General features: G+C 31.1%; 2 protein-coding genes and 1 non-coding gene across 3 annotated transcripts; 2 read left to right on the forward strand and 1 right to left on the reverse strand.

Moving 5' to 3' along the window:
- The first annotated feature begins 615 nt into the window (after positions 1-615).
- LOC132758153 (perlucin-like protein) lies at positions 616-1,960 on the forward strand. The gene is made up of 3 exons (XM_060749690.1): positions 616-650; positions 942-1,032; positions 1,498-1,960. The coding sequence occupies exons 1-3, from the start codon at positions 630-632 to the stop codon at positions 1,842-1,844; spliced, it is 459 nt and encodes a 152-aa protein (XP_060605673.1). The 5' UTR covers positions 616-629; the 3' UTR covers positions 1,845-1,960.
- Positions 1,961-12,718: 10,758 nt separating this feature from the next.
- On the reverse strand, positions 12,719-15,353 carry LOC132758154 (uncharacterized). The gene is made up of 3 exons (XM_060749691.1): positions 15,057-15,353; positions 14,025-14,196; positions 12,719-13,026 (listed from the first exon to the last, which is right to left on the reverse strand). The coding sequence occupies exons 1-3, from the start codon at positions 15,099-15,101 to the stop codon at positions 12,743-12,745; spliced, it is 501 nt and encodes a 166-aa protein (XP_060605674.1). The 5' UTR covers positions 15,102-15,353; the 3' UTR covers positions 12,719-12,742.
- Trnaa-ggc (transfer RNA alanine (anticodon GGC)) lies at positions 13,301-13,373 on the forward strand. Its single transcript has one exon. It is a non-coding gene; the product is annotated as a tRNA-Ala (tRNA).
- Positions 15,354-16,934: the final 1,581 nt, after the last annotated feature.

The raw sequence follows: 16,934 nt of genomic DNA on the forward strand, positions 1-16,934 counted from the left end.
TTAAAAAATTCGTTTTATAATGGCGAAGGGGGTATTGTCATATAGTACGCATTTCAAGCATTTCCTCAATTAAAAACCCGTGGGTCAATTATATTAGACAGCTTGTCCGGTCTTAATAAACAGATGTTCAACAACAATAGTACTTTCCGCCTGATAAAGATCCTCTAATTACAAGAATGGGGATAAACATTTTATTAGTGGTAATTAAGTAGAACAATACAATATTAGAAGTTCTTAATTAATGCGTCCTGTCAAGTATAAGCGAATATATATATATGTTTAATTGTTACCTGTCACAAGCGGGGAAAAGTTGGTTTAATAATTCACTTTTATTATACATAGCGTAGGTTGATTATCCCTTTAAATACTCAAGGATCAGACTAGTTTTTCAGTGTCGGTTTTAATTTTTAGTAGGCACTCACTTAATTTTGGTACGCAGTTATAACTTACTCTTTGAATTGTTTAACTTGGAAACTTTGATTATAAAATAAATGTTGAACTTACTGTAAATGCATATTCTAGTAAACAATAATTAAACTGAATGACATTTGAATATACACTGTGTTGACTTATTGTATTTGAGTTTATTCAGATAACCGGTTACAATACACTTTATATCTGAGGATGAAATGTCATTTGATAGAGCACGCGTAAGTTCCATCAAAATGAACACATTTTTAAGTTACGTTTTGACGTAATTTTTTAGATTTGGTTTAAACATATTTTATTCGTCGTATAAGCATATTTACATACATGATATTTACAATCAAAACAAGAAAAGGATAAGACTGGAAGCAACCTAATGCTTAGATTTATGATCTTAGATTAACTCTCATAACACACTTACTATGATCTATGATCAGATATGTATTTCCTACTACTTAGACCATTATTTTGTAATTTAAAGCCTTTTTTAAAAATCAATTTAACTGTATTTGCAGGCAAATTGCCAAAAGCTACAAGCTGATTTAGTTCATATTGATAACGCAGACGAAAACACGTTCCTTACCAACCATCTCAGTACACTAAAAGGTTAGCACATTTTAAATTTAATTTCATTTCCTAGTATAGTCACGTTTCTTATCTGCATTTTTTTGCAAGTTTTTTCGAACTTTTTTGTGCCTAGTTTCATATAACTTTAAAAGTAATTTCATTTGACATAAGAATGAGATGTTGACACTTTACATTTGCAAAAGGTTGTCCTTCCTGATTTAAATACAGCGCAACCAAAGTAATTTTTGTATCGTAATTGAATTCGTAGTAATTTGTGTATTTTAATTGTATACGTAGTAATTTGTGTATATTAATTTTATACGGAGTAATTTGTGTATCTTAATCGAGAAGGTATTCATTTGTGTATCTTAATCGAGAAGGTATTCATTTGTGTATCTTAATCGAGAAGATATTCATTTGTGTATCTTAATTGAATTCGTAGTAATTTGTGTATCTTAATCGAGAAGGTATTTATTTGTGTATCTACATGAATGTCATCCATAGGTATTAGCTTTTGGATTGGACTCACAGATGCTGACAGAGAGGGTGACTTTAAGTGGGTTGACGACAACTCAAGGATATCATTTTCAGACTGGAGCCCATCGCAACCTGATAATGGCGGGAATAAGGAAGACTGCACACATATTTATGCAAAGTGGGATTATAAATGGAATGACCTAAACTGTCTTACTCCTGTAAAGTATATTTGTGAAGAGAAAAAAGATGAAAAGAAAAAACAGAATATCAACAGAATCAAAACGTCAAAGAATTTTCTAAAACTGATAAAGGAGTCGTTTAAATATGTTTTGTGTTTTTCTTTAAAACCGAATTGTGTAAATTATACAAATTAAGAATTGAATTATCTACTATATGTTTAGATATAACTTGAGGATACGTCTTTTTATAATAATGTAACTTCTAACTATTAATACATTGTGTTGATCAACCTCAATATAATATAAAAACAAAGATTTACCCTTATTTTGTCCAAAATATTTGTTTTCTACCGTATTTAGAATAGAAAGATGTATATATGACAACCATTTGTCAATAAAAGCCATACTTTGTCCTAAAGATTAACATTAATTCATTTAAAACTTGAATTTAAATTATAAATAATCACTAGAAAGGTTTTTTATTTTGCTGAGAAACGTTTTGTTCGATGTCCGTCTAAGAACAGTTTGACTTCCTATAGAAATTGCATGGAATAATTGAATATAAGTAGGATTTTCATAGGTTATTTTAAAAAATACAAACTGAAATTAGGTTATCTCATTAGCTATTGTAAAATGATGTAATAAAATAAAGAATCTTTCTGAGACGTATACGCGTCCAAATTATAAAATAATATTATAAAAGTATCGGAAACAAACTTTCTAGTTAAATTCCTGGATAATTGAGATTTGTAAACTTCCTCAAAATAAAACATTATATAGTTATAAGTTACATTCAAAATGATCAGTCTAACAATATTTTCTGGTACAATCAGTAGATTATGTTCATGATATATCATACGATCATTGACTTCTATGTATTGAAGCTTTGTTTGGAGCATACAAATTGAAACATTTACACAATATTGACACATACTCGTATTTATGTTGTCTTGTTTGGTAGCTTTAAAACCTAAATGAGCATAAAAACCGCCCTGGATTGTCACTTGTAAAAGCTCAAGATATCTTTAGGACCAGTTTAATAACTTCATCAAAACAAAGGAAGGCTGAGACCTCAAACCGAGTTGGCCATAAACATTGCTCTAAGGAATGGGCATATCAAAAACATCCAAATTTACATACAAATCAACTTACCTGGAGAAAATACGCACGAGTGTTGTTATTGATGACTCGGTAGCCATTTTGTCAAGTTGCAACTTAATTTCTCGCTTGAACCAAGTGTGCGACCACTTCACGTCTTGCCCCTTGCTTCACACAGATTTGCTTTTACACCTAACTTTTAATTGGTGTTGTACTTTTTAATGAAGAAAATTTTTTTTAAAATCTTATAAGCAACTTGTATGATTCGTAAATAACATGTATAGCTTTTTCAAAAGAAAAGTTCAAATTACCCTGTGTTTTCTATTTAAAATGTGTTGATATTTAGATAACAACATGTGTAGTTATTTAGTTAAAAGCATACACCTTAATAATAACAATAACAACTTTAATAAATACATTTTTTTTTATTTTGCATTGGACAAAAACGCTTAATTCATTTTACTATTGTGAGAATCAACCAACATATATTTAACAATTCGTGTATGTTATTTGTAGACATTTTAGCATTAAATTCATATTATACCACTTTCATCTCCTGCTCATCTCTGAGTATCCCCATATGCCTACCTAGTTTGATACGGAGTTTATAACTCGACCACCTGAATTAAACAAAGCTTTTACGTAGATGCAAAACCAACGTAAAAACCGTATGTGATAAATAAAATATAAAATTTGTGTAAGTTCAATACTGAATTTATTGCACAAGTTGAATAAAACTATATTATAACATACAATATACATGTATACATCGCCATGGAGCACTTTGACAACGTCAACGGCGTCAAATTACCTTCATGTTTACCAACTATTCAATGTCTTCTGATTTCAATAACTATGGTACCTGTCTGACGTATACTTAATACATTTAATATTCCTTTGCTATTTTTTCATGAATTTCATATATAAAATTATTATTTAAAAACAAGGATGTCACTAGTTCCCATACAGTTTGTGAGATGTCTGCCTTTTTCAAAGATTGTTGTAACGCAATCTACGATATTTCGGCGATGCTACTTTTGAAAGTTTGGAGCTTTTCTTATATAATATCCTGTCATCAACGCTCCTTTATCTTGTTTGATATTTAAACACAAGTTGCCTTTAACATTTTATGGTTGATTTTGTTTTTAAAGTAAAGATTACAATCTCAGTTGGCGCTGTTTTAGCGTTGCTATGAAGTTAAATATCATAACGTTGCTCCGTCCGTGAACTTGACGTCATTTTTGCCACACAAAATTTTTGCACATTCATTGCCTTTAATCGTCGTTAACAAGCTGTTTATTTATCATTATGCATGACGTCATAATTTTCAGTAAATATCAAGTAATAGTATCCTATGATGTCACAAAATTAAAACGAGAGTTTGCGCTAAAATTACATCTTTAAGCAACGTTTTGTTCGAGTAGCTCTCGTCATGAAATCCAAGTGCTCCGTGATTCGTTGGTCATGTTGCCATGGTGATCGGCGCTTTGCGAATATTTCTTTTATTATGATTTTTTTATTTAGAAATATGTAGCATATAAATACTTTAGCAAAATATTCAACCATCATATTAATATGGCTGCTTATAATGATGTTAAAGCCTTGTCTACGAACTTTCCGGACAGCCCTCGGATATGTGTATATAGTAATTATTTACAATTGTTGAATAGTAAATGTAAATTCTCTTGTTGGCGTTTATTTTTTTATAAAATTTCTTATAAAATAATTATAACATCTTGACGTAAGGTTTTCTGTCTAAATATTTGGCTAACGAATGGAAAGTGTTTGTGCCAATGCCCTTTGCTGCTAAATATCATACTATATTTGTGACATACATACAGGCTAAAGACAACACTCAGACAATATTTTCTACAATTTTGGCAAACATATAGATAACCTATGTGCACTGCCATGTGTCTGTCCAACGGATCAATTAAATAGGGCATGTGGCACACATTCCACAATCTTCAGCACACAAACACGCACGCACACACGCACGCACGTGCGCGCACACACACACACCACACACGTACGCGCACCCACACACATACACACACACCAGCGCACACGCACACACCACATTCTATGGCCATACACATTAAAGTATGATATAGTTAATTGATAATTTAACGAAACTACTTTACACTATACCAGCAACTAATTTTCAATGAATAGAGAACATATATATGTTTTGAAATGAGATGAGACAGGGCACAAAACTGATTTTTACAAGTGTTACATGGCTGTTTCTTAGTGTTACGCTTGTAACAAATGTCAAGTGTTTCGTTAAACTGCGTTTGTGTCATACGTGTCAGTCGGATGAAAGCTCATCGTAAGGAACCACCTCAATAACTTTCTCAGTACTATGAAATATATTATTGTTTTACAGTTTTCTCCATTATATACAAATACATCTTTTGCTCTGCATCCACTATATTGTTCGAGCAAAAATTGCAATATTAGACATGTAATTGAAAAAGCGGTTCTAGATCTTACGTTGTTTTTAACTTTCCCTCATCATTATTCCGTATCGTACCATTTCATCCCGCTTAAAAAGTATCGAACCTTTATTAGATCGATCCCCTGAATTCTTTATCTTGATTTTTTAAGCTTTGAATTTTATATCGTCGCCAATGAAGCTTTAAAGATCAGGTTAATCACTTAATGCTTTTACAGCCTTTTTATGTAGGTATAAATTGACATATTGGAATACCTGTAATTAGCAAAAACAAAAAAAGCCTTGATAATCAGTGCTTGCAAGAAAAAGATTTGTAGATTTAATATGAGATCTTGGCTGACGGTATTACTAAGTAATGTGTATAATGTCTTGTATAGTAAGGAAATAATGAGTGTGTTATTTTTCAAACTTATATTTACATAATTGTTATGACATGTTTCAAGCAAAAATTTAACAAATTATTGCACAGTTACAAACACAAATTCTAGTATAATTCAAATGTGGAAAACAAACCAATTCTACTTTTTGGTACAATACAAGGTCACATTCTGGCACAATGATAAATTGTGGCACATTACAATTTCAAATACTTATACAACATAGATTTCAAATTATTGCTACGTACAATATATTAAATAATGGCACAATTACACTTTCAAATACTTCTACAGTACAAATTCTGGCACCATTACACATTCAAATGCTTGTACACTACAAATTCTGAAATACAAATACAAATAATTGTACAATACAAAATCTGGAACAATTAGAACTTCAAATGTTTGCATATTTACAGATTCCAATCATTATACAATACAAATTCTGGCATAATTACGAATAGTCATTGTCATACAATATATACACTTAACAAATCTTATAACTGTGCACGTATAAAATCAATTTTTTTCAGATACTAATAAACATAGGTCTCTGAAATTTTAATCAAATATAGTACAGATATGTGCAATGATGGGTATCGATTTTTATGTCAGGGCAATTCGTATTTACTAAGAAATAGCGATGTGTGCAAGATTGCGAGAAAACCGAATTGCATATTTCTGAAAAATGCGTATTTATAATGGGTGCAAAAAGGTCTAAATCTCTTGATTTCACTAAAATACAAACATAAAACATAGGATCATCGATAGGGTATAATACTAAAATGAATTCCAGGGCATTATGTCACTGTGATTTTAATATTTGCTTTATTGAATTTCAGTAAAGCAATGGTTTATGTCGATCTCCGTAACGCGTTGTACCCAGTTACTAAAAGCAATGCAAACACGATATTTTCATTAATATGAAAGTACCAAGAAAGTTTGTTTTTAGTTTTAAAGTAAATCTTAGTCAATATGTTTATTTGAGAAAATATTATGCAAATTTATTTTCAAAATGGGCGCCCTAAATGCAAATTCCCTTGCGTTAAACTTCTAGACGGCCATTTTTCTTTCAATTGCAAAAGTTTTGCAATAAATTTATGTTTTTTGGATGTCTTTATTTTAATAGAATCCTTGATGGTCAATAATAACTTCATTTAGCGCCAACCTGTCATCCTCAAGTGCACTTTGTTGTTTATGTCATGTCACGGATGAACACAACAAAAATAACCGTTATTTCTGAATATAGCATTGTAAAAATAAACCATTCAAACGATGAATTCCAAAATTTGGGTAAAAAATGTCAAGTAATAAAAAAGTTATTCACATTTAAAAACTGCACAGTTATCAGTTTTGTTAAATGTATATTGGCACAATGAAATATTCAAGTGCAGCTCTGATGAAGATGTATAATATATTTGCTCCTGAGAATGCTCCAATTAAAAAGATAGAGGACGAATACATTTTCCTAGAGAAATGAACAATCGTGTCAAGTACGTGATAAAACTAATCTATATGTATAATTACATATCTTTCTATCTTACATGTGATGATGGTTCAATAATATGGTAAGTTTAAATTATTTGGTTAGTTTAAACTGGTTATCTTTACCAAAGTACATAAATAAAGAAAGTTTAATTGGTATGATTTTATTTATGAGGCTGTAAACTGCGTCAGTCCCATTTAAAATACTACAGTTTTGGGAACAGCTATGAAATCTGTAAAATAATCTTACCAGATATCCTGTATGGTAGTCATTTGTTTTTGTGTGAAATCAGTGGATTATAAGACGTACTGAAATTATTTTAGCAAGTAATAGGTATACACATATTCCAAGTTATTCAGATGATGATGGCCACTGAAATCACATACATAAAAGCCGTATACATCAGATTTGACTGTTTTCAATTGGTGATTTGTTAAATGGGCTTACATAAGTTGTAAAAAACTCAAACAACCTTAAATTGGATAAAATGTTGCCACCACTGCATGAAATGTCGAGACAGACAAAGACCGATAAAATGGGTATCGTCAAATGTACCTTGCACAACAGTCAGCACGAGAAAAAAAATCAGCCGTCCATTTCTTTTGTTGATAAGGAATTTGTTACATTTACAGAATTTTGACAGAAATACTTGGTTGATTGTAAATAATTAAATTCTTGTTAATTTGTTGCGATCTGTTTAACGTTGGGGAACAACAAAATGGTTGAGGTTATTCTGTTTTGTTTTGTTTGTTTTTTGTTGTTTTTTCAGTTTAGCATAGTATTGATTTTCCATTATCATTTTATTAAACAATTAAACAATAAAATACATGTCAATAGGGTTTCGATAGGAAATACGTGTTTATGTTATGTTTAAAATTATTAAGGTTAACCTGTCTCCTGTTTAACAGCAAATCGGCATATTTCAGGTTTGTGCTATTTTTTAACCTTGTGCAAGGAGTAAAAATGTTGTCAAGTGTACCAATTAAGTTATATAATTAAACATTTTTGTCAAGAATTACTCATAAAGAACATTGTAGACTTGAACCCCCTTTCCCAGGTCTCCTGTCCCCTTACCCTGTGTCCTCTGACTTTATGGGCCTTTTATTCAATCATTTATTTGTTTTCTTTGACTTCCTTATCAGTTACAAATTAATCATTTATTTATTTTCTTTGAATTCCTGATCAGTTATAAATTATTAATCGTTTAAGAGATTAGCCTGTCCGTGCCCTGCCTTGTGCCTTGTCCTGTTTTTTGTTTGGGGTCCACCTGGGCGTCTTGCAAATGGTTCTTGTTGCTGTCATCTGGGGGCTGTGTTCATTGAACGCCGCTTTACCTTGTTGATCTTGTTTATCATATTTTAAACTTAATTTTGTATTGGATTTTGTTTCCCTTAAATGTACTCAATATGAGAGGACCTGTTAAGTAATGTTCTATGAATAATTCTTTTATTTTCAAATTGAGGAACATCTTGTGAAGTTAAATTTCCTGTAATCTTTTAGTAATGCACCTGTTGTAAGATAAAAACCAGTCTTATTAAAACATATTTTAGATTCTTTACTTTAAGAAGTATGTGTTAACTGTATTCTATATGTTTTAATTGAAACCGTGGACTATTTTCCATTTTTATGCCATGTCCTTTTATTTCCATAAATTGCATGGTAATTTTCAAAACGATTTTTCAAGAAAGAAATAGTTGACCTTCAAAGATTTTACTTCGAGGTTCATTGACATATTTCATTATTAATATTTCGATAAAAAAGATTAGATTTGTTAAATAGTAATAACCGAATGCTGGAGAAGTTAATAGATGATTAAAATTATTTTTGCTGTCATAAATGTATAAAGCTGTATCTGATTTAACAATTAAAATTATGTTGTTTTCATGACCTAATGGTTATCTCTACATAGAATATCTATGTAATCAATATAGATGTATGATGTTCAGAACAGCATGTTTTGGAACAAAAAATTCCTCTGTTATTGTAGCTCACGTGAGCATAACATGCTATTGTGACATCCCTTTGTCCGTAGTCCGGCGTCTGACGTCCGTCGTTAACATTTTTCTTAAAAGATATCTCCTAAATCTTGCACCAATAGTGATGAAACTATACGGGAATGATTCTTTGATGGTCCCCAAAAATGGATCATCTAAAGAAACCCAGCAAGGCAAAATTGAAAATGTTCAGAAAATCTGCACCTTTAAACAACATTTTACACTTTAATTGTGGGACAAATGCTGATGAAAATACACGTAAAACAATATAAGATGAGCATTTTTATATATTGCTCAAATTGTTCCGGTATGTTGAGCACGATAGCCGTCTGTACTGAAAAAAGTAAAAGTGTCAAATGATGTCCTCGATTTTGATGAAAATCTACAGAAATCACCATTGGGTAGCCCTTTACTAAAAGTACTAAACGTTTTCTTGTCTTTTTTTTAACCCATTACTTCATGAGCATTTTGTGAAAAATGGCTGTTTTCATTGAAAAGTCTCCCGTGACAAGTTCAAATTGCTATAAAACTATAAAAACTGCTTCAACACTAATCATACTTGGCACAAATGTTCACTGGACCATTGCCCTTGCAACAACATGCTCAAGCTTAAAGTTTCTGTCACCATGGCAACGAGAGGAAATCTCAAAATTGCCAAAAATCACTATTTTGCGTTGATTTTTTCTATCAAAATTGATTTCAAAGTGCTGCAATTTCTCAATGGATTGCGATAGAGTCAAATGCTTTTCAGCGTTGGTTACACGTTACCTTATGATCAATCTTGGGTCATTTATAGCCTCTCGCAAATCCAAAATTATCTTGGCGAAAGTGGTCACTTTTTTTAACAACATTTCTCAAGCAAAAACAAGTGTTAGGGGCCTAAATAAGACATTTTTTCACCATTTGAGACAACAAAAGAGGGGGGGGGGGTGAAACAGGCGTTAAAAGGTGTGTATATCGCGTAATGGGTTAAACAAGATTTCCGCCAGACTTAAGATTAGAAAAACCTTTTAAACAATATTTACCCCTGAATTGTTTGGTAAATTAAAATGAAACACTAACATAAACACTAACATTCTACAGCTTACAAAAAGAAAAACCTTTAAAGGACAACTCCTCCATAACTATCCAGTAGAATTGATGAACAAACACAGAAACAATCCTGAAATGGGCCTTTTAAAAGTATTTAAAGGGTTGTGGTCTAGGAAACAAAATGGCCATCATTGGTTAAAAAATGTTAAATATTATTTTGTCCTCAACTTCCTCAACTTCCCAGTAGATTTTGATAAAACTCTACCGAAATATTTACTAGGCAGTCCTTTACTAAAATTGCTTAAATTACTCTGGTCTGCCGAACAAGATGGTCGCTAGAGCTAGAAATATAAAATTCATCAAATGACATCTTCTTAATTATTTGGTAGATGATAATGATGGCCGCTAGCGCTTAGAATAGAACTTCCTTTAAACATAATCTTCTCCTCAACTATTTGGTCAAATTTGATGAAACTATAAAAAAAGATTACTAAAATTCCACAAATAGTTCCGGTCTGTTGTTCCAGATTGCCGCCAGATGCTCCTGCATGTCAGCAATGCTTGTGTATACATTGCTTGAATACATGTGTCAGGTACCAGTCCGAGTTGCATAACCTTATCAGTCAATCAAGCCCATTCAAAAATATGATCATTAATTTTGGCAACAACACATTATTTTTCTTTATGATATTCATGTTATGGTCTCATCAAAATAATACATCACAAAAAATCGACTAACGTACCATTCAGAGAACTAATGAATTCAAGATGAAAGGCTACCAATTGACAGACCATAATCTTAAAGGACATGAATGACTGGTTGTACAAGACAACGAAAGCTGCTATTTGTATCTTAACGGGCGGATGGACTCTTGTTTAACAGAAACTTCTACTACATGTACTAGCCCTTAATCTTAAACTGACATCTGTTCGAGCAACAGTTATATTTCCAATAATACTGTTAAACTCAACAGCACCTTTAATCTGTAATAGTAAACAAATAAAGGCAATTAAAAGTGCCACGAAATAAGAATTCTGGATTTTTTGTTGTTTTGTCACGTTTTCTCATTCATTCATTTGTTCTTTTTTTTTTTTTTTTTCAAATTGTTTCTTTTTTTCAAAGATGTAGTATGTTAGATGTAGTTAACTAATTCTTCGTTGTTATTTTTCTCCTTTGATAAAGTCTTCAAAGGTTGTCGAAAAAGAGTTTAGGGTTAAACATATATATAATACATGTAATAATTAAATATACATATTTGCAACTATTTTGAGAAGTATTTTCAATCTGTGTAAAAATATGAATAAGGAGAAATCCTTTGGAAGAAAAAAAGGAAGTTTAATAATATTTTATTGCATATTTTGTACATGATTAATTTACACAATCTAACATCAATATCTTAAGCATGAATATAATGTACATACAAAAGGGTTGGACCAAAAGTTATACCAACATTATCTAGGGTCCTCCCCTGAAGGTCTATCTTGTTGGCTTAATGGTAACATAGTAAGTAAATGTGGTTTTTAGAAATTCTGAGATATTTATTTATATGATAAGCGATATTAATTTCATGTATTTTAACTGGTAGAAAAGAATCGCTTAACCTAAAAAACAAAGAAAATTACAAAATGACTTAATGAGGTAAAATGGAAAAAAAAATATATGCCATTAACAATTTGCCACTATAATAAACGCACCAAACCTTGATTTGCAGCAGTATTTTAATAAACTTAATATGAAAATAAATATAGTATATGTGTAAACAAAATTAGGTAAATCTTCTACTACTTTTGATGTAATTATGCACTTCTTGAAATAGTCTTATGTTTTCGGCTTCTGCAAGTCCATCAATACCGTGTAATAATTTCTGACTACTGAGAGGATGAAATGACCTGGTATTCAAAAAAAGTATACGTCTTTGCATAGTATATAATTTACATCGGAAAAAATAGTGCTCCGCATTTTCGATGTCTGCGCCGCATTGGCATAATGGACTTGAAACTAAATGGTTAATAAAAAGATCATTATTTAAGTTGCTACAATTGTTTCTAATTCGGGTTTGGTGGACATTTAAGGAACGATCTCCGTATAAGAAAAAAGATGGAACTACTGGAGGTTTATATAACTGTTTAATCTTGTTTTTAAATATAGCTAGCGATTGTGATTCGCGAATGTTTGTCGGAAGATTATTCCATAATTGAATAGCTGATGGAATGACTGATTTTGAGTAAATTTCGGTACGTCTGGCTAAAGTAATATAGTCACTATTATTTCTTAACGAATAATGGTTTTCTAACGCCATCTCGACAGATGGTGGAAAAAGTTGCATAAGATATTGTGGTAATAAATTATATTTTCCTTTATACATTAAAACTAGTTTTTGAAAAGGAAGAGAGTTAAAAATTACAGAAAACGTCATAACTATCATTTTCACATTATAAGCATAGACTAATTTGAATCAATGATTTCGAAAGATCGGAATATACCACATACGATTTAGTTCTGCGTTTTATATCTGGTGATTTTAGTAAAGATAGCCACCAGTTATATATTTGTATTTACACCGTGTCTAAAGAACATGATAATTACAGATATTATATCATAAACAAATATAGAAAAATCCAGATGCTCTTCATACTTATATTTATTGTTAATCGGCACTATCTGCAACACATTTCTTCATGAACTCGTTCGAGAAGTTCATACATTGCTTAAGCGCTAAAAGAATGGGGACATTCATGTCTGGTTTAATTTTCGTTATGTGTTCCCCATAGTTTACGATTGGATGTATAATTCCTCCATGAAAACAAAGTTTTTCTTTTGCTCTGTTAATTTCGTCAAACACCCTTTTACTGTGGAATATTTGTCTGACATCTCTCTTGACATGATCACACAACTGATCGCATTTTGTAAGAATTAAAATCCTCTGTATATCTGTAAAAGTAAACAGGAATACTTTTATTTTGAATTATCCTAGGAAATCTCACGCTGCCACATTTGGTTTTTTTCTTTCTATATATAGATGAAAGAACAAAAGTCATTAGCGGGAAATTATACATAGAAAAATCGGCACGCTGCATCCGGGACTCGAATCACGGGTAAAAGAGGCTATTAATAGCATCCGCTATGGTAATAAAAGTGATGACGTCATAATAAAGTTTAACATATCTTTAATATATAAGGCCAATTAGCACGAAGTAAAAACAACGCAGCTGTGGTGTAGTGGTTAGCATGCTGGACCGGCAATCCAGAGACCCGTGGTTCGAGTCCCGGCTGCGGCGTGCCGATTTTACGTGCGATTTGTCTATATATATATATATATATATATATATATATATATATATATATATATAATTATATAGGTTTGTGAAAAATAGTTGCATCTACAAAATACCTTTCAAAAACACTTATTGAGATTTTGTGGTCTATTGTGTGCACATTATACATGTAATACACCCCTGATGAAGGCATAATACGCCGAAAGAACTTGGGTATTTATACTTTAGCACTGTATGAACGTTTATTTTCTCAAAATTTATATATTATTATTATATTATATAATTATATATATAGGAAAACAAACTTGTATTCTATTATGTGTCTCATAAATCTTTCGTGTTTTATCAAGATTTGATATAGAGTGTTTAAATTAATAATTGTTATCAACAAGTCAAAGAATAGTATAGAACGAAGTACCCAATTAAGAAAACAACAACGGTAACAAAGCAAGCAGAAACCATGAAAACGTACAAAATAAATAAATAAATAATATAAACAAAACAGAACAGAACGAAACGAAATTAAATAAACAACAAAAGAAAAACAGTGAAGAAGCAAATGATAACAAAACGATAGAAAAAAACTTTTTTCTTGCTTGCTTTTGAATTGGATATTTATCCATTTTCATATGTAATAATACACAGGACACCCACCAGGTTTTATTTGTTTCTTTTGCAAATTCCGAATCATGTCTATGAACGATTGATCCAGCGTTCCTACTGAACAAATATCCACTATATAAATGACACAATGTACCATGTCAGCCTCAGTCGGTTTGTTCCTGTAAAAGGGGTTTTTGTCATCAAATGTATCGTCGCTGCAGAGCTAAAAATATAAACGCTGTTTTTATCGTCATCTTTAAACCGATTTATACAGGTTATAGAGAATAGTAGATGTTGTTGAAAGAGACATCTTATTGATGCGATAGCGACTCTAGCTTTCTTATGTATAAAGAACATATTCATGTACTAGTATATGCATTCTTACCGATTATGTGCTAATAGTTTGTTCGGTGCGTGTTGTCAGACATGTATATTTGGTGGCAACAAGTACGCAGTAAGTGATTAAAGGTCAAAAGGAGATATAAAAGGAATCATTATTTATTCCATGATAGCCGCCGTAAGAACACATAAACGGATGTTTTTAAATTAAATACACCATTTTTCATCTTTAATGAAATATTATGCTTAAGTGTTTTTGTTTTGTTTTGTTTTTTTTTTTTGGGGGGGGGGGGGGGTTGGTGTACGATTCTATTTTTCTCTCTTTGATCACCAACCCATGTCAGAAATAAACTTTACAAGAGAAACTTTTATGAAAGTTATTGCAGAAAATTAAACAAAAGCAAATTTTGCAAAATCGTAATGGGCGTTTTATTGTGTAACTATGAGTAATTTCATTTAATGTTAATTGGTTAAAATTGGTTAATTTATCCGTTCTGAAATGCAAATTAGATTCGTCTCGTGGAAAAAATATCAATTCATGTGCTCAACCTAGATTACAGCCGAGGTGATCTTGTATAACCTGACTTAAGCATGGGGCAATATTATTCAAACTGATATATTATATCTTGATCTTTTTTCTGAAGTATTTTATTAAGTAAATTTTAATCGTTTGAAATATCAACTTATGAAGTCTGTAGTCATGTTGGTGATTGAATAAAAACTAACCAATATTGTTCTACTTACGTCAAATCCTTCTTTTACTCTTCCACTAAGAAGACTTGTCATCATTTCTATGGTGAATCCTTTTCCCTCCGTAAGTCCGGCAGTATCGTGTATCCTCAAATTATCAAATGGAATATCTGGGTAGTACGACCTAAACTGTTAAACACAAATATCAATGCTATGCATCTTATTTTAAAGGGATACTCAAACAAATTTATGACAAAAACATATGAAAATGATCTTACATACTCAAATCTCGCTAAAATATTTTTAAGTCCCAACATGAATGCCTGTATAAATTCTATATATTTGAGGTTTAAAGCGTAAATACATCTATGCATGTTGAACGAAATCTAGACGCGGACAGAATCACCGATTAGTTTTAAAGCAAGTCATTTTACTTGAACAAACCCTGGAAGTTACAATAACAGATATTGTGGATATTGTATGATTTAAACAAGTCAAAGTCATCCATTTGACCCGTTTCCAGAATTCACTGTGATAACTTTTGTGAAATCTTAACGCTCTAACCTGACCCACGTGGGTCAAGTTAGGAAATCACCACTTTATTATTGATAAGGAGAACAGTTTTATTCCTGTGATAATCTTGTGAATTCACTTTTAGTATATTTACAAAATATTGTATGAAAAATTCAAAACGAAGAAACAAAAATTTTGCCTGTGTCTCCCTTCTTGTTTATTTTTAAAGAAATAGTATCCCTTTATTAATCGATTGTTTTTAAGTCATTCAAACTTTTATCAACTCAAGTTCAGTCCGTGCCTTTAATAATGTACAAAGGGGTACTTGATGTATTTTTCAACAAGAAAAGCTGACAAGTCGCCATTTAGCCAACGAGTATATATTGTTGGTGCAACGCTAAACAAAGCCGATTAAATGTTCACTTTCTCTAAACTTAATTTCAACAACGGCTTACCATACATAAATCATTAGATGATATTCCGTTGTTTGCTCAAGAATGATCGTGAATTGAAATGTTTAGCAAATAACAAACTTCTTGTAAAAATAAGAATAATAAAATGCGTTATGATCTTGTAAATTGATAATAAAATCTAATGAAAGCGTTTGAATAACTTGCAGCGCCGATTCTCTTATTGTCTGTCTTACATTAATTAAATTAAATTGTTTTATGTGTAAATTCATTTAAATTAATTTCAAATCAACGATGGAGTCAATATATCTATGCATGTTTCCTATTTTGTCTTCTCTCAAAAAGTACATAATATGGTTAATTATTTTAATTTATTTTTCCCCGTTGATTTACGTTGTAACCTAACGTTACGCGAATTTCAAAATGGCTTCGCATATACTGACGTCTTTAGGGTTCGTTTCAAAATAAGCATGGCTTTAATTATTCTCAGAATTATAAAAAGATTGATTATTTCATATCACTCTCTGATCAATATTTAAATAGTTCATAAGAGAACTGACAACAAAATATGACATTTATCTGGTGAACAATTACGAATTATAAGGATTGCTTATAAAATTATCTAAAATTGTTAAATACCGTTTCATAAATTGAATCCTTACATACAGTAGATCTTAATAATTATATTGATATTCCGTTGTGCGTTTATATTGACAAAGGTCTATAAGTATCATTATTAGATTAACTTATATACTTGAAAGGCGTGACAACGCGAATCAAACGGCGTAATTTCGCGAAACAAAAGGCATTGTATCACAAAACGGGTTATAGTGCGAATAAATATGCAATAATGCAAATGAAAGCAAAGGCGTAATATCGCAAAAAAGGCTTTATTAGGTTATTCACAAGGCGTAATAACGCGTAACAAAATGCGTTATGACGCGAACGAACCAAAACTCGTTATAACGCACATGTATAAGACATAGTAACGCCAAAATGGCGTTAAAAC

This window comes from Ruditapes philippinarum, unplaced genomic scaffold (assembly GCF_026571515.1).
Source record: "Ruditapes philippinarum isolate M1 unplaced genomic scaffold, ASM2657151v2 ctg6994_1_1_1_1, whole genome shotgun sequence".
In the NCBI taxonomy this organism is placed as follows: Eukaryota; Metazoa; Mollusca; class Bivalvia; order Venerida; family Veneridae; genus Ruditapes; species Ruditapes philippinarum.